Genomic DNA, 25,301 nt, shown 5'->3' with positions numbered 1-25,301 from the left:
TGTTATTAATGTTAGTTTTAATGATATGAATATAATATGATACATCGTTGAGTAACAGCTTGAGTATAGTATTGTTCTATGAGTATAGATAACCTGCTATCATAGTATAGTAACACGGGTTTAAATATTATTATCGAATATAAGCTATTTTTAGAATATGGAATTTACGGAGATGTCATCTTCTGTATATATAAAACGGTAAGCTAGCTGACTGATATATCAACGCACCGCACAAACCATTGGACAGATCGGGCTGAAATTTGGTATACAGATAGCTATTATGATGTAGGCGTCCGCTAAGAAAGAATTTTTGAAAATTCAACCCCTAAAGTGGAAAATAAGGAGTCTTTTTTACCTATGAGGAAGATGAAAATTGATACGCACATCTATGCATCAAGATAGATTTTCAAATACGTCTGTGACATATAAAGAAAAGGACATTTCTGGTAGTACTAAAATGAAGATAAATTAAATAAATTCGCTATGTCTAATCCCCGTTTGCAATTATAAGATTTAACACATGGTAACTATGTCACAATTATGTTATAAATGAATAATTAATTATCATTGAGTTGTTGAGTACTTGAGTTGTATATTATTGTTTTTCATTTATCAAGTATTTTGTTTTTACTGTTGAGTACCAAACAAAATGTTTTTGTAATATATTATTACCGTAATAATTATAACAAGTGGTGAGGGGGTGCAAGGGCGAAGCCCCAGCGGGTCTATATTGATTTTATAAATTTAGCCCCCCCCCCCCCCAAATAAGTTGTCCAAATTGCGCCTATGCTGCCCGCCAAGGAATGATGTGCGATAAAATGACGGAAGTAGTGAATTACAATAGCGCCGCCAGAGAGTGCATAATAAATATTATAATTATTTTGAATGTCATTTTTTTTTTTTTTTTTTTTTTAAATTTGTTCATTTATTATAATAAATTATACATAGCTCAAAAAGAGCAAATTTACAATAATATAATAATAAGATGAATCTATCTACCACCTGTAAGCAAGCTTGTGGTGATGGTAGAGAGTTACAAAATCTAGTAATTAATACAATAATTGATAAAAATATAAATAAATAAACAAATACATGAATTATAATATACATAAACGGTAAACACTAGTCTAAATGAGTTTCTAACCAGTTGAAAATTAATTTTTTGAGATTCGACTTTTTAAGATTCCTGGAGTTATCGTATATACTTATTTTAATATTAATTGGCAGTGAGTTGAAATATGTGGGTAATGATGTATGTAAGATAATTAACAAATTTTTGCCCAAAAGATTTTTTAGTATAAGGTATCTTAGCATTGTATGCTCTATTTTCTCTTTTTTCATTAATGTTAACGACGTCCACCCATTGATAATAATTTTTAACTATGAAAAATATAGCTATTTTTTTGTAAAGTTTTTCTAGTGATAGAACATTGAATAGTTTAAAGTTTTCTATTGTTGATCCTTCTAGGCTTATCTTACTCAGACAGATCCTAATTATTAATCTTTGTTCTATTATTAGTGGCTGTAGTGCCTTTTGTGGCTGTACCTCCCCAGACCAACAGGCCGTATTGTAATATTGCTTGATATAAGGCAAGATAAATTATTCTTAAAGTATGAACTGGTAAAAAATTCCTTAATTTATAAAATTTGAAAGACACTGTTCGTAGTCGTGACACAATATTACTCACGTGTAGATTCCATCTCAAGTTATTATCGATTATTAATCCTAGATATCTAGTGCACGACACTCTGAAAATACTTTGACAAATTAACTCACCACAAGGTTCATTTCCACAATTGTGTATTTTTAAATGATCAAAATTATTTTCATCCTTATGAATAGAGAAATTAATAAAATTTGTTTTCTCATAATTAATTGTAAGTTTTCTTTGATTCAAGTAACCTAATACTTTTTTGAAACCGAGTGTAGCTTTTGTTCGAACGTTATCCCAAGTATCACCAGAAAAAAATAAACAAGTATCATCTGCATACGTTACAACTTGACCATTGATATCAAGATCACATATACTATTTATATATAATATAAACAAAGTAGGACCCAAAACACTCTCTTGAGGTACTCCACAAGTAATTAACATTTCATCCCCTAAAATGCCATTGATTTTTACTTTTTGTTTTCTTTTGTCTAGATAACTCTTGAACCATTTAAAACTTGATTTTTTTATACCAAAATTAGGAAGTAAATTGATAAGTTCAGCATGATCCACCGTGTCAAAAGCTTTAGCCAGGTCCAGAAAAATTCCTGTTGCTTTTTTACTGTTATCAAGTGCATTATATATAAATGATGTCGCATTATATAACGCATTTTCAGTACCTAATTTAGGTCTGAAACCGAACTGGTTTTTAGACAGAATATTGTTTTTTTCTAAAAATTGTATTAACCTACTTTTTATTACCTTTTCAAGTATTTTGGCGAAATTACTGATCATTGAGATAGGTCTATAGTTACTAATACTTGTTCGATCACCACTTTTATATAATGGTTTTATAATGGCTAGTTTAAATATATCTGGAAATGTACCTTCCGATATGCTTAAGTTATAAATATGGGTTAATGGTACTGAGATATTTTTTGCTATGAGTTTTAGTGTTTTAACTGATATGCCATCATGTCCAGCTGCTGTCTTATCTTTTAAATTGTTGATAATTAATAAAACTTCGTCGACACTGACTTTTTCATTAAAAATTGTATCAAAAGATTCAGTTGTATTTGGTTCATCATAATGAAAGTTTGATTTATTTATCAAGCCTCCAAGGTTACTCCCAATGGTTGTAAAATACTTATTAAAAATATTGGAAACCCTAATTGGGTTTAAAGATGAATTGATATTTTCATTACCAAAAAATATTGAATGTATTTCCTCATCATTTTTAATTTTGCAATTTGTATTAGCTACATCATTAATCAGTTTAAATGTTAATTTTGGGCTATATGAAACCTCTTTGAATTTATTTATGTAATGATTGTTTTTAGCTAATCTTAAAATTATTGAAAATTTATTTTTATAAAGTATGTAGTGTGCACGTAATTTGTGATTACTTGGGTGTTTATGAACTTTTAAGGATAGTTTTTGTTTATTACGTAGAGAGCAAAGCAAGCCAGGTGTCATCCATTCTTTTAGACATTTGTTTTTTGAATTGGGTGTTTTAGTTATTGAGGTCATACTTATAGCACTATCAACCATATTAATAAAAACATTGTAGCATTCATTAACATTGTTATTAATATTTAATATACACTTTATTCCAATTGTATTTTTTTAATATTTCATTCAGATCGCAGTAATTTATTGTCTTATATACGTTATTACTTTTTTGTTGATTCTGGTTATGTATTTGAATACCTATAACTGTTGAGAAGTGGTCCGTAATACTAGTTTGAATCACACCAGCCTCAATTTTACCGTTAACGTTAATGTTATTATTACTTTTGACAAAAATATGGTCTAAACAAGAATGTTTGCTACCTAGCGGTGTTCTAGTAAACACATTAATAAATGATTCGTATCCATATTGTGATATCTTATCAAGATATTCGTTATTAGTGAAATTCGGACCCACAATGTTTATATTCATATCACCAATTATAATTTGATAGCCTTTATTATTTATTTCGTCTTTTAGAATGTTATCTAAGATGGGCAAAAATTCATTGATGTCACTTGAGGGGGACCTGTATACACATAAAATGGTAAATGGAGTATTATTTATTACAAAATTTAGTTTCATAAGATTAGCCACAGTATGTTTGTATTCAACTAATTCTATACATAATTGTGTTCTGGTAAATACAATTATACCATCATTTTGGTTTCTTTTAATACTCGAGAAAGACAGTCTATATCCAGGAATCTTAAAATTACAGTATTCTACATTATGCCAGGTTTCAGTTAATATTATTACATCTAATTTACAGCAGTTAGTATCACTGTTAAGAAACAATAAAAATTCATTAAAATGAGCATTAATGCTCCTAATATTATTACAGAAGACACTTATAAACTTACCATTAACATATTTATGCGTTTTTACAAATTCAGAAAAGGAATCAAAATATTTTGTTTTATAATCTAAATAATTATTTAATACATTAAAGTCATTCATGATATGAATGTTATTTATCAAAATTTATTTTACAACTTGAATGATGATTTTACTGAAGCTTTGTCAGATCAGTTTCATCAAATATAATATTTGCTTTACAATTTTCATTTTTTTTTATAAATATTTTAAAGTCGTTGTACCACGTAAATTTAAAATCATTATTTTTAGCAAATATTCTAACTTTATAAAAGAGATCCCTATTATAAGGTGAAAGTTCATGATTAATAAAGATTTTACCGTTTCCCCAATTGATATTAAAATCATTAGCATTTAATTTTTTAATTTTCATATTCTCCATTATTTTATTTTTATTATCGACCGAGTCTAATACAGCAATAATTTTCTTAGGTTTATTTAAAATCTTAGAATACATACGGTAGGCTTTATTTACTGATAGATTTACTCCCAACTTGTCCGCAATGCTCTTTACAATTTCTATACAACTTTCATTAGGCGATTCAGGTACTCCGATAATTTCCACATTATTGCTCACAGCCTTTTGCTCCAATAAATTGACCTTCCTTGACAATATTTTTACGATGTTATTTATTTTACTGTTTTCCATTATTAAACACTTATTCTCTTCTTTTAGCTCTTTAATTGTGTTAAGGACCTCACTTAACTGTTTAGAGAAACTATCAAATTGAGCACTCATAAACTTCACCGATTCGGTTAAGCAAGTAAGGGGTTCATTTGACTCATCACTTGACATTCTTGTTAAGAGCTGTGTTACAAACCGTTGCAGATTTGCAGTTAACACAACACCAGTTATCCTTCGTTGCTTTCCCCATTTTTCGAAAGGATGCTTCTCTGAGGCTGGCGCAAGAAAAATGTAAAAATTCTTTACAGGCAGTACATTTTAACTCGTCGCCTTGATAAATTTCATCATTACATAGTAAGCACAACATTATGTAATCACATTGTAACACTATAGAACATTAACCGGAAAATATACAGATAAAAGTATAAATAATTAAACACTATAACGCTACTGAACATTGACCGGTGATTGCACAGATAAGAGAACGAAAAATAATACCACGACTGGCCGTGATGAACACACAACATTTTCGGGAGAAAAACATCATACTACTCAAAAAAGTAAAAACTGTTAAAAAAATTATCATAAAATTCAAAAAAGAATATTTACAACTTCATGATATATTGATTATTATTCTGTTGTGAAATGATATATTGTATAATATTACAGAACATATTTCAATATAAAACTCGATTTCTGTAGTCACGGGGTACACAAAAAGAGAAGTGTGCCTACTCCACCCATAAAATGGGTAATCTGACAATGCGTTCCAAAAATATGTATAATTTTTGCCAGTCAAATATCAATTTTTGGCTGAAAATCAAATACTTAATTTTCGTTCAGAGTCGGATGGCAGAGTTTTTGATAATAATGTTTCATCATCATACAGTCATATCATCGTACGTATCGTATAATAATTATATCATCGGCCTTCAGACGCAATGCGAAATACACACTCTATACAGTAAAATCGCACGCTGACTCGGCAGCGAACGGCTTTGGAATATTGGATATAAATATATAATAATATATTTTACCGTCAACGAGCTTACAGTAAGGGACTCGCATAAAAGTGCAGCCGCCGATGCTATTTCAACGACAGTGCAGGTACTGTGTTAATAGTCATTAGGTATTAACAATAATAATAATAATAATAATAATCGCATAGCCTTGTTATATACTTATTTATTATTATTATTACATATATACATATATGATAACGTATGTATGTACGATAGATTACCTTTAATCACGTACATATAGGTAAACTGTTTTTTACAATTCACACTGCATCATATTTTATAAATTATAACTCGTAATCGTTATATTTATATAGGTACTATTATTTTTACGTATCCGATCACTAGGTGCAGGGTAACCGTTTAATATAAGACACACGCAATATAACAGAATTGTCTCTAACAAGCGTACCTCCGAAATCGGCTGACGTTAAATTTCATGGTTTTTGTCATATGTTGGACACCTGGGTATATTCTAAAATATGACAAAAACAAAATAATTATTTTAGTTGAAAGAAATGATTTGTTAAAATCAAATTTCACATTTTTATTTTACCTTATTTCCACCTTGCCAGTATTCAAATCTAGCTTTAGCTTTCCGTATTATATATTTGTCCTCTAATGTCTGGTTTTGAACAGATATATATCCCAGAATGTCCTTAAATTTGCTATGCAATGGACACCACCATTCAACACAATTCTAAGTTTAGAAAAAACATAAAAAATACAAAGTATTAACATACCTATAGTACGCGAGGCGAAAAGTGAGCCGCGATCGTCGCGCGCCAAGCGGCTATTTTTCGTCAGGGTTACTCCGCCTATTCTTACTGTTTTCCCGCCTATAAAGTAATTTCAAACGACGTAATGTAGATTTTTTTAATAAATTATAATAAAAAATAAAAATAAAATACAAATAACACAAGTAATACATAAAATACAAATAACACGATTAATACATATTATAATACATTTTTTTTTAATTAATCATATCGTCTTCATCATCGTCTTCGTCAGTAGAACTGTCGCCGGGATTAATTGTCATTATAATAGGCTCCAAAATTTCATCTCTTAATCCTTCTTTCACCAAATCGTCTTCTTGAATTTTATCGCAGTGGTCGCCACATTTTGCCCAATCTTCTGCTGTGACTGCATCTAAAGCACTATTTACTAACACTTCTATATCTGCCATTTTGAAGGTGTTATTTTTTTCCGCGACTTTACCCTTAACTTGCGCCCAGATTAATTCGATTGGGTTATATTGGCAGTGGTAAGGAGGAAGTCTTACCACTTCATGGCCCATTTGAAGTGCAATTTCGTCCAATTTATATTTTTTTTCTTTTGGAATCGTCAATTTGACTTTTTCCCGTAGTTCGCTTAATGTCTCTACTGGAGAAAAGTCTACAGATTTGTCTTGTAACCATTTTTGTACATCTGCCTTTCGAGTATTTGCCTTAGGATATTCTTCTGTTAAGGTAGAATGGTATGAGGCATTGTCCATTACAATTATACAAGGTTCTTCTAAATTGCCCAACATATCTATAAACCATTTTTGAAAAATGGTGGCGTTCATTTGAGAATGATAGTCTGCCTGCGATCCCGACTTGCAACGAAAAACCAGTTTTGAATTTTTGACAAAACCAAATGAAGGTGACCCAGCATGACACACAATAAGCCGACCGCCCTTTCCAATAGGTACTTTTAATCCTTCGGTGTTGTCGGAGTTTTGCCATATGTGTCCTCGCGTATGATTTTGGTTTACCCATGTTTCGTCTAAGTAAACTATTGGCCTTGTATCGTTATTACGTCTGAACTCGTTCATTTTTCTCAAAAACTTAACCCGAGAACAAATAATATCATTTCTTTCCATTAGAAATTTACGCCCATCATTACATTTTTTGTATTTGAAATTTAAACTACGCAAAATATGTCGCACGGACCATTGTGAACCCGAATAATTAATTTTTTCATGCAACGCTCTCAATATTTTTGCACTAGTTGGATACTGACCATTATCATAAAAACTATGAACTGTTCTTCTGACAACTTCATTGTCAAAATCGTCTAAGTTGGTCATAGGTTTGGCACGTTTATAAGATTTCCTTGGAGACTTAAATGAAGAAGGTTCGGCAGCTAGTTGATTTTCACCCACAGTCATTTTTTTCCCTTCAGCACAAACTCGTTTAACACAAGCAAGACTTACGCCACACGCTTCAGCAGTCATTTCACGAGTTTGACGAAAAAAATTACTAATTTCTGGCTTACCTTTGTCACCAGCCAATGTTTTGAAATAATTATAAACATGAAAAATAACTTTCTTCGTTTGAGAATGTGTGTCTTGATATGCCATTTTAAAACTATTTTTGTATACGAGTAATTATTAAAGAAATAATTAAAAATACTATTAACATTCAAACTTTAAAAGCGCGCACTTTAAAAACCAACCATGTAAGAACGCGGGAAATATGATTACAAACGTAGATAATAAACGAATAAAAACACGTGTAAACTCGTATCTCGAATGTCGAATGACTAACCAAACCTTAACAAAATATTGTGGTATGCAACAGCTGCAGCACTACCCCCTACTGCTAAAAGAAAATAAATTGGTCTCCAAAATACAATCAATTGTACAATAAATTACCACCTGCCGTTTTTAAAATGCGCGCCAGCTGTTTCCATTGCACACAAACGTAGAACCCCTGAAACCAGAAAAAATGACCGCTTGACGCGCAACGATCGCGGCTCACTTTTCGCCTCGCGTACTATAATTATAAAATTATGAAAATATTACTATCTTACTTCACGCATCTCTAATGAATTGTCAGTGCTTTTGTTCTCGGTCGACTGAGTGGATTCATCCAACTTTAAATTGCTCATTTGGTTGCATACTAATTTTTCCAAGAATCCAACCCTGGACTCTATCATTGTGTCAATTAGCGGCTGTAACTCATCTTTTTTGACGTAATGAGACAAGTCAGAAGTAGATGAATTTGAGAGTGATTCCTATTAATTATTATTAGGTTTAAGTTTATTTAGAATTTTATATATTTATTTAGACTGTTATACATTTATTTAATGAGTACATTTTTAGGTAAAAATAACTGTTATCGATTTGTTTTTTTCATTGACAACAGTTTTTTTCTCCTCATATGTCAACAATTTTTGATTAAGCAATTTCTAAAAAATAAAAGCAAATACTTCTTAGTTCTTAGAATATAATTTAGGTATTTTTAAGTTCTCACGATAACAAAACTTACAATATCATCTTCCAAAATACTATTTTTTGTTGTAAGTATAGTCTGTAAAAAAAAATGTATGTTTATTGAGCTTTATTTTTTTTTTAATTGTATCTACTAGAATGAAGTACTTATTATAAACGTACAATTTTTTCGGTTAATAATTTTTCTCGATGTTTTAATGTTATCTATGAAAATATTTATGTTATTTTATATTATATGTATTTATATTAATGAATAAATTAAGTTTTATGTATATTTCCACACTTACAACAACATTAGCAAGTTCTTCTTTTTCATCTTCCAGTTGAGCTATACCCTCTACGTAGTGACTGTTCTCATTTTTAAGTTTTTCTGACTCAGTTTTTAATGAATGACAATTCTGTAAATAATTATTTTATGTTCATGTACAACTGTAGGATTTACACTGTGGTTGAATATAAAATTATATTTTATACAAAAATCACTAAATGAAAAGTTATCTAAAATATTTCAACTGTACATACTTGACGTAACGTGTCCATTTCATCCAAACAATTTAAGAACGATTTCTTAAAAAATTCCACTTCAGACAGTTGATTTTCAGCATTGTTTTTTTGATACTCAAAATATAATTTTTCCAATTCTTCGTACATTTTAAATATTTTAAATCGAACCACAACTTAAAATATCAAAATTAAATTGTCACACTGAACAATGAACATTGAACACTGATCAAGTAAACTAAAACCTTTTAGTCTATTGTAACTCACAAATTCTAACCTAGATATGAACAAACTTTCCAGCTATTAAGATAAGATTTATACATTTCCAGTATACATTTCCCAATGATTTTTAAAAATAGTCAGCCTATAATAATTATCTCATATGATTTTTCATACCAGTACCTGCAAATTATTTTGTATTTTGTGCACACTTATAATTATCATAAACTATTAAATATGCCGCCTACTTATACTCATGTAGAGTATTTCGACATGATAGAAATGTTTTATACTAGTGGTAAAAGCACAGTTCAAACATGTCGCTTATACCTACAAAAATTTCCCGAAAGGAGACAACCGTCACGATCCACGATTACAAATGTTGTACAAACATTAAAAGATACAGGTAATATTAAAAATGTATAGTCAAAGTATTATGTATTATAACTAATTTATTCAATTTATTCAAAATGATTAATTAATGATTAAACTTCAAAAGTTCAAAATGTACATAAATTAATATTATAAACATACTTATGCAATAATGAATTATATATTACACATAGTACAATATGTAGTTACATTATAGTTAATTATTAATACATTTTATACATATGCATTATATGGATTTTAAAAATTTATATAATTGAAATTCCTATTATTTTAATTAATCTGAAACAATACATAATTTAATAGTTGATTATAAATAAAATACAAATTTATTTTAATTGAGTAAAAATTAATAAATCTACTTATAAATACATCTCATTACAATACATTCAATTTGTATTATAAATATAAAAATTATTGAGATTTAGTACTTAAAATGTTTAAATAAAACTTGATCTAAATCATTTTTGTTATGATGTAGGTAGTTTTCCAAATGGTTACAGAAAAAAAAAAAATACCGAAAGAGAAGATGTAAATACAGTAGGAGTCTTGGCTGCTGTTGGCGTTAATCCAAATGCGTCTACAAGATCCATAGCTCGATGTACAAACATTAGTCATAACACAGTACACCGAATATTGAAATCAAATTCATATCATCCTTTTAAACTGCATTATGTCCATGGGTTAAAGCCTTCTGATCCAGAGAGAAGACTTACATTTATTTCCAAAATGATTTGCCTCTTTGATCAGGATAATGATATAATATCTAAGATAATGTGGACTGATGAAAGCCGTTTTGATAATAATGGAATTGTGAATCGTCATAATTCCCATTTCTGGAGCAAAACCAATCCGGTTTGGACGCGAGAAACAAATGCCCAAGTCCGATGGTCTATAAATGTATGGTGTGGTATATTGAACAACACATTGATCGGGCCATATTTTTATGATGGCACTCTGAGTGGGCAACGTTATTTAGAGTTTCTAGAAAATACGTTGCCGTTATTGATGGAGTGTATCCCTCTTCAAATTCGGAAAACAATGTGGATACAGCAAGATGGTGCTCCTGCTCATAACGCAAAAGTAGTAATAGATTACTTGAACCAGCATTATCCACAAAGCTGGTTAGGTACCCGTGGTCCACTGGAATGGCCTCCACGGTCTCCTGATTTGACTCCTGTTGCGTACGCGGTATATTTGTACATATTATATAATTGGTAAATACCGTAAAGATATCTATATAGAGTATAAATGTATAATATTATTATTTAGTGTAAGATAAGATACGTTCGATATAGCGGTCTTCGATGACGGGCGATCGGTCGTTGATTAGTCGTAATAAAACCGTACCTATGTAACGTACGCGTCGTAGCCGTTCAATATATGAACTAGCGAATAAAACAAATAATATTAATAAAGTGTTATTGGTTTATATAAATTAAAAACTGAGCTATCGTATTCATTGGTCCTTCGTCCGGGATTCAAATCGTAAGTCGTAAATTAGTGCGAATTAAGTATTATAAATATTCGATCAAGCGTTATTGGGTCAATCAGTTACTGGTAAAAAAAAAAAAAAAGGCCATAAGGGTATTGATCAGCGAAAAGTGTGAAAGATCGTGCGAAAATACAGTCCACAGAAGTAAAGTTCGTCCACAGAAGTAAAGTTCGTCCACAGAAGTAAAGTTCGTCCACAGAAGTAAAGTTCGTCCACAGAAGTAAAGTTCGTCCACAGAAGTAAAGTTCACCCACGGGAATATAAGGTAAGGCGTTTTCCATTTTATTCCTAAATTAATCCTAGGTGGTTTCACCCGAGTATATATATTTATACGGAAATAAAGTACAGATAAGTATTAGGTCATAGTACAGTATAGTCTCTCTCTTGCGTTCTCTCTCCCTCTCTATCTATCTCTGAGATCGCATAGTTGAACATTGGTCTCGAAGATGGGGGGTCAAGAGAACATGATAACGAGAAGAGGACAATTGAAAGCGTCGATAACAAGATTTTCAAATTATCTACAAGCGCAAAATGTTGATTCGACAGAGGTAAAAGTGCGGCGTGAAAAAGTAGAAGAGTCATGGGCAGAATATGAACAGGTTCAAGCGGCCATAGAAATGGAAGAGGGAATCAGTATCGATGCACAAAATAAGTATAGAATGGAATTTGAAGACTTATACTTTAAAACTATTGCTGCAGCAGAGAAAATCATGATAGCAGCAGGCGCAACTGTATCGCAAGACGAGAGTAGAAATAAAAATTCTGACACCGATATGCCTAATGCGTGTATGAATAAAGTATTGTCGACGGTAAAGTTGTCGTCGTTGAGCGTACCGAAATTTACCGGTAATTTACAAGAATGGGCATCGTTTTACGATATATTTTCGGCACTAATAGATAACAATACGTCGTTAACGGCGATAGAAAAGTTTTTTTATTTACGCGAATCGTTATCAGGCGAGGCGTTGAGTTCGATAAAATGTTTGGAAACAACATCTAGTAATTATACCGTAGCATGGCAATCGTTAATCACGCGGTACAATAATAAAAGGGTGTTGGTTCAAGCACATGTAAAAGCGATATATGATCTCGAAACGGTGGGCGGCGACTCGGCGAAAAAATTAAGACAGTTTACGGATGCACTGAATGGACATATGCGTGCGTTAGAGGCGCTGGGTCAAGAACCCACAAATTGGGGACCACTCCTAATACATGTAATATTAATTAAATTAGATAAGACTACACTAAAAGAGTGGGAATCGAGAGCGCACGGTACTGAAGTGCCAAAATTATTAGAATTAATTACATTTTTAGAGTCAAGGTATAAAATTTTGGAATCAATTGAAACCGTAAAAAATATAAATATTAAAGGTAGCACAATTACGACATCAAACGAAAAAAAATATATCGAAAAAAGAGGAACGTCACAATTATTCGCGTCGACTTCAAATTTAGAATGCTATGTTTGTAAATCGACACATACGATTTATAAATGTCCTACATTTTATAATTTGACCGTACCAGAGCGAATAAAACGCGTAACAGAGTTGAAGTTATGTAAAATTTGTTTACGCCAACACGAAAGTAAAAAATGCAATGCAAAATTCTGTTTTAAATGCGCAAAAGTGCATAATACGCTATTGCACCTACCAGGAGGGAGAAATACAGTAATCGAAGATAATACGGCAGGTCAGTCAACAGTCGCAAATGTATCGACAAGTGAAGTAGTTGAAGCATCAACATCGTTAAGCGCACATACATCGGTTATACAGGACGACAAGGTATTACTGTCGACGGCAATGGTGTCATTGCGCAGCGAATCAGGGCAATGGGTTCCGGGACGCGTACTTTTAGATTCTGGGTCCCAAAGTAATTTGATAACAGAGCAAATGGTACAGCTTTTAAAGTTAAAAAAGAAGCATGTGAAGCATGATCTATGCGGAATAGGCGGTAGCACACAAAAGGCATCGTCGGCGGTGGTTGCAACAATGGCGGCCGAGGACAGAAAATTTACATTAACAGCCACGTGTTTGGTAGTGAAGCGTATAACTAATAATTTGCCGTCAAAATTAATAAAAAATAATATTTTGATTCCTCGTGATATCAAATTGGCTGACCCATGGTTTAATACACCACGAAGAATTGACTTGTTAATTGGTGCGGGTTACTTTTTCGAATTATTACGTACGGGACAATTAAAACCGATGGCAGGTGGACCGATATTCCAAGAAACTCGTTTTGGATGGGTAGTCTCGGGTCCCGCAGATAACGTAATTAATTCAGGTAAATGGGCAGCGAGTGCGGTAAATCTATCGATAACCGAGAATAAAGAAACAAATTTAGAACAATCGATTACAAAATTTTGGAAATTGGAAGAGTATGAACCAAAATCAGTGTATACAAAAGAAGAAAAGGAATGCGAGGCACATTTTAACAAAAATATAAGTCGGAGTGAATGCGGTCGATTTATAGTTCAACTTCCGTTTAAAGCAAATGCGCCAAAATTGGGCAAGTCGTACAATATTGCTGAACGGCGATTTTTATTATTGGAAAAACGATTACAAAAAGATACACAGTTAAAACGAGATTATGTAAAATTTATGTCAGAATACGAAGCATTGGGACATATGGAACGAATCGATAAGGAAATCGAAAATAAAGACGAAGAAGGCAAATATTATATTCCACACCACGCCGTGCGTAACGACAGTAGTACGACGACAAAACTACGGGTCGTATTTGACGCGTCATGCAAAACTGATACGGGCGTTAGTCTCAACGATATATTACTTAAAGGTCCGTCTATTCAAGACGATTTAATATATATATTAATACGCTTTCGTACTTATAATTATGTATTTACGGCAGATATCACAAAAATGTATCGCCAATTTTTAGTTGTTGAGGATCAGCGAGATTTTCAACGTGTGTTATGGCGACCTGAACCGACACAACCGATCCATGTATATCGACTTAATACACTTACCTATGGTACCGTGCCGGCGTCATACTTGGCAACAGCATGTCTCGAAAATTTGGCAAAAACGGAATGCGACAATTGCCCGGAGGTGGGCGAATCAATTACTAGAGATTTCTATATGGACTATCTAGGTGGTGCAATGTCCAAAACCGGTGCGATAAAATTACGAGATAATCTAATTTCAATTATGAGTAAAGCCGGTTTAGAACTGCGTAAATGGTTATCTAATGACCCGCAGTTAATAGCCGACGTGCATTCCGACAACAATAGCATAAGAGCTATGGGCGAACTAATGACAAAAATACTAGGCTTGCATTGGAAATCAGATGATGATATGTTATTCTACACGGTACAGCAGGTAGAGGTCAATGCCCCGATAACTAAACGGAAAATATTATCCGAAATCGCAACAATATTTGATCCGTTAGGATTACTCGGACCTGTTATTATAATCGCCAAAATTATTATGCAAAGTTTATGGCAATTAAAGATTAATTGGGATGACGTATTACCCGATAATATTTGTGCAGAATGGCAAAGATACCGAGGTGGATTACCATCGTTAAATAATTTAAGAATACCACGAAAAATAATTTCAACCGAAATAGTAGTTAGTGCGGAAATACACGGTTTCGCGGATGCGTCCGAGAAGGCTTATGGCGCATGTTTATACTTAAGAACCACTGGTGGACACGGAGAAACGGACGTAAACTTAATATGCGCCAAGTCGAAGGTTGCTCCGCTAAAAATAGTGTCTTTGCCGCGGTTAGAACTGTGCGCCGCCTTGCTGTTAGCCCGACTGAGTAATAAACTAATACCAAAATTAAATTTAAAAATTGATCGACGTCGATTTTGGACCGATTCTAAAGTGGTCTTGGCTTGGATAACGTCGCCATCAGGTCGATGGAAGACATTTGTCGCACACCGCGTTGGTGAAATACAAGAGTTAACCGCGTGCAGCGAATGGTCACACGTATATAATTTATTTCAATCCGATCAACATCAAAACACAGTTTGTGCAACACTCGCGGAGAAAGGGGTAGAGTGGAAGTTAATACCACCCCGATCTCCACATTTCGGTGGCCTGTGGGAGGCGGCGGTTAAGTCGATGAAAAATTTGTTATCTAAGGTGATAGGTGAATCTCGTCTAACTTACGAAGAGATGAGTACTGTACTGACTCGGGTTGAAGCATGCTTAAGCTCTCGTCCCATTACCTCCCTGTCTTCCGACCCATCCGATCTTTCCTATTTAACGCCTGGTCATTTTCTAATTGGTGATGCTATTACCGCCGTACCCGAAAGGGATGAAACGACTACTTCTGTGACGCCGTTGGAGCGTTGGAGAAGAGTTACCCAATATTCACAACTACTTTGGAAGCGCTGGAGTACAGAGTATCTGGGTCAACTACAGGAGCGTGTAAAATGGACTCAATCAAAGGGGCCAAATTTAAAGGTAGGATCTGTGGTGTTAATACGAGACACAAATTTGCCCCCTTTGCAGTGGCGTCTCGGTCGGGTCCTCCAAATCCATGCAGGAAGGGACGGAATAAGTCGGTCGGCGTCCGTAAAGACGAAATTTGGGGAAATTACAAGGGCAGTTCGTCTCCTTTGTCCGTTACCAATCAACAATCAATATTAAATAAAAAACTTTTATAGGTTTTATTCATTTATTTATTCAGTAACATTAAATTATATTTGTTCAATTATTACCGTATCAGGTTGTTATTATTAGTCAATTTATTATTATATTTTGTTTATTCTTTTTTTATAAATTATTTGTAATGTATATTAATTATTCTATTATCGAATTTGTATTTTTTATTGTTTAATTTGTTGAAATATTATTTATATTTCAAGGTGGGCGGCTATGTTGCGTACGCGGTATATTTGTACATATTATATAATTGGTAAATACCGTAAAGATATCTATATAGAGTATAAATGTATAATATTATTATTTAGTGTAAGATAAGATACGTTCGATATAGCGGTCTTCGATGACGGGCGATCGGTCGTTGATTAGTCGTAATAAAACCGTACCTATGTAACGTACGCGTCGTAGCCGTTCAATATATGAACTAGCGAATAAAACAAATAATATTAATAAAGTGTTATTGGTTTATATAAATTAAAAACTGAGCTATCGTATTCAACTCCTTTAGATTTTTTTTATGGGGTTACTTAAAAGATAACGTTTATTCAGAACAGTCTACTTCTCTGAATGATTTAAAAGAGCGTATCACTAAAGCATGTAAAACAGTTACATCAGAAATGTTAAAGTCGGTCACTTCGTCAATATTAGAGCGATATGAAAAATGTACAGAAAACAATGGTGGGCATTTTGAAAATTATTTAAAATAGATATTAGCATAGAATAATAATATAAGGTACCAACTGAATTAACTGATTACTGAACTAATTATTGTAAATATTGTTGATCCATATTGTTTGTTATTGTTTTATTATTGTTATATTAATTCTATTAAACCACTTTAAACGTAGTAACATAAAAGTTATTTTTTTTCTATAACCTAACCAGTAATTATCTCAGTAATGCTCTTATCTATCTCTATGCATTAGCAGCAAGCTGCCGATGGCCGGTGTAAAAATGGTGATAACTGATAAAATCTGTTGGGAAAATAAATAGTGATTACTACGTCTAGTCAGGACGTACCAGTGATGACTGATGATTGTTGATTATTTTAGTATGATAAAGGAAAAAATTATTCATATTTCCAAAAACTAAATAAATTGTAGAAAATTTACGGCAACACTTTTATAAATATTTGAACCATCAAAATTTTTCTAAAAATCGGGTTTATAAATTGGCTATTTTGAATTTTTCAAATACATTTTTTATCAAATTTAAAATTTTTTATTTTCATAATTAAAAAAGTAAAAAATTTTTTTTTATATAAAACATGTAGCGCAAGCGTCTACAAAAAATACAAAAAAATAAAAAAAAAAAAATATTGACCAAAAACCAAAAAAGTTATTCCATATGTCAGTACTGTTTGATACACCCTGTATAGTATAATTAATAACTAATGACCATCGACCTGGGTCCTGCAGTTTAAAGCCGCATAAACGCTACACACGTATTATGTTCTAAGAAATATTTAAACCATCAAATACTAAAAATCGACGAAACTGTGAAATAAATCATAAGATATCTCATAATCCAGCTGATATACGACAAGGATAAGTTTATAAACTCTATAATAGGAATGTTTAAAAAATAAAAGTATAGGTATATAAAATAACTGTTAGTAACTCGCAAAATATTGGAAATGTTTGATATAGGTAATAAGGAAACTTATAAATCCCGATTATGACATTATGTATTATAAAAAAATATAGAAAGTATAACATACTTTACTATGAACTAACATCTAAATAGCGAAATTCCGATACCTATATGGCTATATCTAGGTATTTAGTCAATGTAGCAAATTCGTAATATTTTTTTCTATTTGAGTATGCGACGATTGTTTTACAGTTGACATTTTATGCAAACATTTTTAAATTCTAAGCCAAGTATATTTTTGACTAAAAAGATTACTTGAGATTATGCTTATACTGAATATTGGAAAAAATTGTAGTCATTTTTTGTTACCTCACTTTCATAATATAAAACTGGAGCGTTTTTGTTTATACACAACCTAATATACCTAACCTAATAGAGTATACATAGGTTGTATTGCCATTCGCCACTGGCCTGGTTCAGAGATGTTATTTGTGTTATAGTTATCATGCAATACTAGCCCCTTTTTGGGCTTTGGATTACATTGTATTTAAAGATATCAAATATTTTAATTAATAATAATCCACATACATTTCACAGAAACATGCTGGTAGCTCTTAAAGTTATTACACGTAAGTGGCTTTCCATAAATAATGAAGATTGTTTTCAATATTATGGTTTGTGCATGATGAGCGTTCATCATATTGTCATATAGTGAACTTGTACAAAGATGCGGTTTCATTAAGGATATCAATTATAAGTTTGGAATGAAACGAAGACATTTGCAGTTTTAATTTACCGATACTGAATAATAAATTAGATTTTCTATTTTTATTTTTTTATTTATTGAAATTTATTTTAATATTAACTATATACGATAATATATTATATAAATATTAAATATTAATTATGAATACATTTATGTTTTGAAGTAACATTAACATTTTAATTTAAATTTTATTGATATGATCCAGGTTTTTCAGTGGTGTTAAAAATTTTGTTTTTTTCATTTTACGTCTCGCTAAAATTTTATCTACGTACCACGGCCACGATGGATGTGATTTCTGATTTCTTGAAGTAACGATTATTTTGTAGAATGCTGAAAAAAATGATTACGTAGGTATTAACAAACATCAATATTATTGTAGCACATCATGTCTGCAATAGTATTTTAATTGTACATTGGTAGGCACCAAATATGTATCTACAATGATTACTAAACGTGTGTGAAGTTGGCATCCCAACATCCTGCCTAATATTAATTATCAATAATTATATAAATTGATTTTTTTGGGGGAATATTGATAATCCCCCCAAAATAAATATTTTTTCATGTTATTTATGATTCGTATTTGGATACTGTTGCTGATTAGCAGGGCTCGGATTTTGTAGCATAATAAATCCTTAAAAAAGCATTTTAAGTAGCCAAAAAAAGCATATATTAATTTAATTCTAAAAAAACAAAATTTCAATTACACATAAAATTAAATATTAAAAAAGGAATTTACGACCATATATTTAGTCAAGTTACTTTCATTAAAACTCATTCTATTGGGTGCACATACATTTTTGTACATAGAAAAAGACCTTTCCACGTCAACCGATGTAATCGGTGCATATTTCATATAAGCTAAATCATTTGAATCATACTGTTCCACATTTACGTTTAGTGCAGTGCCATTATGAATACTATTGACTTTTTGAAGTTCTGCCCATCCATTATTCTTTGAAAAAACACGATTGCAATTTTGTGCTATAAAAATACGCAGGAATAATTCAGATAATTTTCCCTTTTCTTGAGTCGTAAATACAACTATAGATAATTGATAATTGTAGATAAAACTATTTCGGCACAAAAACGACAGTTATTTTATCAGTCATATATTTATTACTGGTTTTTTCACTGGTTTTATAATTTCTGGTAACAATGATATAGTCCAAGACGTATAATCTACATAGAAATAAGCTAAGTTTTCAAGAAAAATATGTAAAAATCGAGAAAAAATAACCAAATAGGGGAAAAATCAATAAAAAGCAGGTTTTGTGAAAAAAAGCAAAAAAAATGCAAAAAAAAGTTTACTTTATTAAAATCAGAACGATTCAACACGTATTTATAAATAAGAATTATCTTTCTACCACAATCCCTTCAAAAGAAGCATTTGCTACAAAATCTGAGCCCTACTGATTAGGTAACCATGATCATGATTATTAATAGATATTATAATAGGGCAATACGTGCAAAAATGATTGAATGTCCTGGATTCATAGGTATTTTATTTTATTTTAATTATACGGGCTTGGCCCTTTTAAACATGCAACATTAGTCATTACACATTTGTGGTAATAAAAGTCATTACAAAATAGTAATTAATAATCATATACAATTACAATAACTTATAATATATGTAGATATAAAACATAATTAGATCAATAAATCGTTAAAGACACGGTCTTGGCAAATGTCATTAGACGTCTTAAAGGTTCATTACTCATTAGTCATATACGTTGGTAGATTAAAAAACTGGTAATATAATTTTATAGTAAATGCACATAAAATATTATAAGTAAAATATAAATACTTACATATGTCATCAAATGTAAAGGGATTTTTATTCATCGATTTTGAAACTAAAAAAAAATATTTATTTTACTCTATATTTTGTCTTTTAAATTCTGAGTGTATGTGTGTGTGTAGTTAATAAAAATAAAAAAGCTTCAATATTTAACTTTGAAGGAAAATTATTGTAACAAATTGGATCTTGTTAGTACTTTGGAGGTCAAAAGTAAAAATTCTAGTATTCGTTATAATAAATAGTAAACAAGAAAAACTAAAAATATTGTGTGGCTAGGATGGGAAGTGAGCTATTTTAGTTACGGGGGCGTTAGTCGCTGTGTTTCGCTCAAGATTGAAAATTTAAATTTCCTTCCGGCACGAGCCACACATACTATTTTGTCATGCCTCTGCGTTTATCAATCACGGCAAAGGTAATGCAGGGATATATGCAACAACCATGACTATGGGGGACGGAGTGGACGAGTGGACTTCGGCGTCAATTGTAACGCGCACTGTCGCCGGTACGAATCCCGGCCACGGGTGACATCGCTTTCTGGGCAGGCAACTGTCTAGACGGCGAGACTGTCATCCCCCAACCAGGCATGGCAGAAACCTACGGGTGCCTGAATAGAAATCCTACCAAATAGTCGTCCGAACTGGGGCGTCGTTCATTTTTTATCAGATTTTCTATTCTATTTAAATTTTTTATCGATTGTGGATTTTTCATTAAATATATAAATGCTTTTCTATTTAGATTCTTTTATTAAATACAAATTTAAAAAAAGGTGAACTTTGATAAAAAAAGATCAAGCTTTATGAAAAAAGGTCAACTATGATGAAAAAAAGGACACCCTTGAATAGGGGTGGAAGGAATGACTAGCAAATTCCAGGAATGGACTCGCAAGTTCGAGAAAATTACTCGCAACATTTTTTTCAAACATTTTTGTAATATTTTTTACTCATAAAGTCATACTTGGCCCAGTCTTATAAAATATACTTTTAATTTAATTTAAATACAAATACGAATACATCCATTCAAAAATTATTTAAAATACATTCCATATACTTTTTTAATTTTACTCAATTTATTTCAGTTTATAAAATTAATTTTTGTAATTGCTAATTTAAAATAGTGTAATTTTAGTTTGTTACATTCATCCAGATATTATTAGAATTTTTTGAACCTCCTTCTTAAATTTATACTGGAAAATGAAAACTAATAAAACTGGCTATATAATTATTTTGAAATCATTTATTTTTAGGTGGGTAATTAAAGAATTAAACATTTATTAATAAAATCAGAAATTAATTTAATAATTTTACTAGGTAAGAAATTATTTATTTAAGAAGTGTATTCAATTTTCAAAAATGATTTTAAATGATTAACAAGTGTACTGGGTTTAAGTCTGAGAAGTTGCTAATAACTAATAAGCTAAACATAAAATTTCAGATGACCATAAGATTAATAAGTCGTAAATTACTCGTATGTGTCAATGTGTGAGTGTGTGACTGTGTTTGAGACTGTGAGACAGAGTTATAAATAACTATATAAATCTTATTTCACGTAATACTCGTAGATATTTGGTAAAGATTGCAGAAAACACATCATTGTTGTCGACCATTCTCGGTACATAACCAATGAAAAATGCAACCCGTATGTGTGTAAATTAATCAGTCTCGGTCGTACCTATAATACGATTATTTCGAGTTAAGATTTTAAAATACCATGTACAAAACAAAAATATTTCTATGAAAAATAATTATTTGATTACAACAAAATCCAATTTAAATATAATGTTCAGTTATTTGAAATACAGGACTTTTTCTTAGAAGCGATAATAACCTAAAAGAACCGGAAAACTTATTGTATATGAAATTGGGATTCCGGTTCCGTTTCCGGTTCTTAGATTTTCTCCAAGAACCGGTTCCAGAACTGGTTCTTTTGGTTCCGGTTCCAGTCCCTGGTTTCCAACGTTTCCAACGTTTTCACCTTTTCGTTCTGTTTGAGCTATTTATAGACATTTGAAATGTTCTACTTTTAGTAACTATAGATAAGTAATAAACGACCTGAGTAAATTACAAATTATTGTAGTTGTTTTCTGTTATTTGATTTATTTCGAAAACTGGTATCGCGTAAAAATCTCAGTTTTCTTTTATTCTTAGTTTGTTTTTCCTGATGCTTTTGAAAACTATATGGAATTTTTTCTTTTGACCCTCCAAAGCGCTAACTATATTTATTTTTCTACCAGAAAATACTGTTGAAGAAAATTGAAATATTTCATCTGTCCCAAAAGGCGATGACACTAAAAAAAAATAACTATCATAAAAAAAAAACACATTGTAAAATCAATACATTCTTGCTACGCTCAGAATCTAAAAAGTATAATATTATAATATGTATTGTGAAAAATTGGTTTCCCCTTTGTAAAAAAATTCCTGTGGACGCCCTTATGCATATACCATTCCATTTTATCCTATTCAAGATAAAATACATAATATTATGGAATATATGAACTATATATATGAATGATACGTAATTTAGTGACTATGATTTACCTGTGAGTAATTCGTTAAATGTAGTACTTGACACCGGTATGTCTATAAAAGAAAATACAAATTTTTATTCCACCAGTTTATAGTTCATTCAATAATACGATTTATAAATTAAAAATCTCCTCCGCAGATCATTACTATATCATTTTGAATAATTAATCACTTCGGGAAATTATGAAAATATTTTATTATATTGATTCCGTAATAAGATATTTAGATACGACTGACTACTTATAAAAAGCACTCTCAAAATCGATTAAAATGAATATCTACTGTTGGACTTTTACGTGTACGTATTAAATTGTTAAATTTACTAACTATAGTAAGTTACAAAGTTATAAAACTTAGTTTATCTTAAAATATTAAATATTTTAGTATTAATAATAATTTATTTAAACATTTTATTATTTTAAATATATTTTATTTCAGTAAAATAAAATATAGATTACGATACTTATCAGTAATAAATCATAGGTAAAGACTGTAGTAGTATACTTCTAACATACTGACATAGTATGTTAAAACTTTTGAGATTAAATGTAATTTTCTATATACTTACTTTTCATATCTTTCATTTCTTTACAATAATCATCATAATTACTTTTGGAATCTTTTGGATACCCTAAAAAGTAAAACGTTAAGTTAAATGTAAAATAAAATTCAGTCATTGTATTTTAAATACCTTATAAATAATAAAAAAAACGACCCTATAGAAGCATTAATACTCTGTTAAATACAGATAAATTATATAGATGATTAATCAATATAACGAGTTCTTAGAAATATAAAATTATTAATAGGGTATATTATATGTATATTTTACTTATTAACCAATTAACATATTATATAATAATTATAATGTTTTTAGATGTGATAGGTTTTCTCTACCTAGCAATTGTACTCAATTGTCATCATTGGTGTTTGAAAGGATATCCCAAGGAAATATTCCTTATTGCCACTTTTTTGAACAAAATGTTGAACAAATTTTGTTCGTTTTTCCATCGGGAAAATTAACTTTTTATTGAGTTGTGTATAATATATCCCTCCTCAATCTCCACTATCTGTCTACCAATCTCATATACATTCTATAAACATATTTTTAATCTTTACGCTAATTATACGTATATGGCGATTACAACCTAGTTGAAGTTATATAGAATAATGATAATTTTGGTTTAACCTTCTCGTCCTCCTACTGTCATGCTCCATCCCTGATTCTTTTGCCTCAAATTGTCTTTTCCAGTATAATAACAACTTCAACAAAAATGACCCCTTATTAGATTTATGCCCGTATGCATAGTAAATTTATATGTCACATTATGTTAAATTATTTATCTTTAGCAATGTCAAATCACTTACAGTCGAAGTAGGTATCCTCAAATTCATTTAAAAATATTAATAGTTTTTATTTTCAAATTTTTACCTACAGAAATCCGAAAGCTAGTGCACACTCAGTAATTTTGTTTCAATTTCGATATTTGATAATTTTTTTATATCATAATTTATTTCAATTCATTATAATAATATAATAATAGGTAATGCAGGGCTTGAAACTGATTTTGAATACAGGTTAAAACCGTTAAAACCGAAATCGATATCGAAAAAAATCAACAGTAGTAATCAAAACCGAAATTGAAATCGGAAAAATAATAAATACCAATATCCAAAACCGAAATCAAAATCGGAAAAAAATAAATATAGATATCTGAAACAGAAATCGGAAAAAATGTTTTCGGTTTTCAACTCTACTGTTTAAAGTTCATACCTAATAAAATTAACAATAAAATTGTCAAAATCTTAGGTTAGGTTAGGGCACCATTTTCGGTGGAGAATGCTTAGAAATCCGTTAGTCCTCCCTTTGGTTCGCCCTTGTTAAGTTGATGTAGCTTTTACTGATATAGCTAAAGAATTCGACACTGTCTATCATAAATGTCGGGTTATGACGTTCACTCGTTCTCGTACTCCTACACTTAATGACTATTATATCTCAGGTATGAAAATTGTATGTATCGTTGATTATCTAGAAGGCTTTCCCCATTTAGAACACAATTATACAAATATCACTTACGTACTTGGTCTGTCTACTCTTCCTGAACGAAGACAAATATTAAATTTAAAATTTATTCACGGTCTACTAACTAACCAAATTGATTCTCCGTCTTTAATATATATATACCAAATACATTTTTAATTCACTTCGCATACATCTCGTTTTTAAACAACTTTCCATATTCATAGCACCAACACAAATTATTTACAAAATGAGCCTCTCAGACGTATTATATTTCACTCATTAATAAGGACCCCTCATTTGATAATGGTTTGTTTTAATGTTTTATTGTTTTAATATCAGTACCTAATTTTGTTATTGCAATATATAATATATGTACCTATTTAGAATGTTCTACTATTATATTAATTGTTATTAGGTATACTGTTAGTTTAATGTTGAAGGGGTAA

General features: G+C 30.9%; 3 protein-coding genes across 3 annotated transcripts in view; 1 reads left to right on the top strand and 2 right to left on the bottom strand.

Annotated features, from left to right (window-relative positions):
• Nucleotides 1-6,661: 6,661 nt before the first annotated feature.
• Nucleotides 6,662-8,032, bottom strand: LOC132951392 (uncharacterized). The gene has a single exon (XM_061023204.1). It carries the CDS (start codon nucleotides 8,030-8,032, stop codon nucleotides 6,662-6,664), a length of 1,371 nt encoding a protein of 456 aa, XP_060879187.1.
• Nucleotides 8,033-11,956: 3,924 nt separating this feature from the next.
• LOC132951391 (uncharacterized) lies at nucleotides 11,957-16,129 on the top strand. The gene is made up of 3 exons (XM_061023203.1): nucleotides 11,957-13,553; nucleotides 13,722-14,306; nucleotides 14,379-16,129. Exons 1-3 carry the CDS (start codon nucleotides 11,957-11,959, stop codon nucleotides 16,127-16,129), a joined length of 3,933 nt encoding a protein of 1,310 aa, XP_060879186.1.
• A 2,542-nt stretch (nucleotides 16,130-18,671) lies between these two features.
• The window catches only part of LOC132951160 (uncharacterized), a 162,157-nt gene continuing 155,527 nt past the window's right edge, over nucleotides 18,672-25,301 (bottom strand). The window contains exons 114-117 of the mRNA XM_061022906.1: nucleotides 23,401-23,463; nucleotides 22,845-22,886; nucleotides 20,318-20,362; nucleotides 18,672-18,833 (exon numbers count right to left, since the gene is read on the bottom strand). Of these exons, the coding sequence (XP_060878889.1) occupies nucleotides 18,685-18,833; nucleotides 20,318-20,362; nucleotides 22,845-22,886; nucleotides 23,401-23,463 (299 nt within the window). The 3' untranslated portion in view covers nucleotides 18,672-18,684. The remainder of the gene's footprint in view (nucleotides 18,834-20,317; nucleotides 20,363-22,844; nucleotides 22,887-23,400; nucleotides 23,464-25,301) is intronic.

The sequence above is a fragment of the Metopolophium dirhodum genome, chromosome 8 (genome assembly GCF_019925205.1).
Source record: "Metopolophium dirhodum isolate CAU chromosome 8, ASM1992520v1, whole genome shotgun sequence".
Lineage (NCBI taxonomy): Eukaryota > Metazoa > Arthropoda > Insecta > Hemiptera > Aphididae > Metopolophium > Metopolophium dirhodum.
This window is presented reverse-complemented; position numbering and strand designations above follow the sequence as displayed.

Coding starts and splice junctions, on each gene's coding strand:
- LOC132951392 (XM_061023204.1), bottom strand. CDS start 8,032: ATGGCATATCAAGACACACATTCTCAAACGAAGAAAGTTATTTTTCAT.
- LOC132951391 (XM_061023203.1), top strand. CDS start 11,957: ATGGGGGGTCAAGAGAACATGATAACGAGAAGAGGACAATTGAAAGCG. Junction 13,554..13,721: donor CACGTGTTTGGTAGTGAAGC/GTATAACTAATA, acceptor AACCGATGGCAG/GTGGACCGATATTCCAAGAA. Junction 14,307..14,378: donor CAACGATATATTACTTAAAG/GTCCGTCTATTC, acceptor TATTTACGGCAG/ATATCACAAAAATGTATCGC.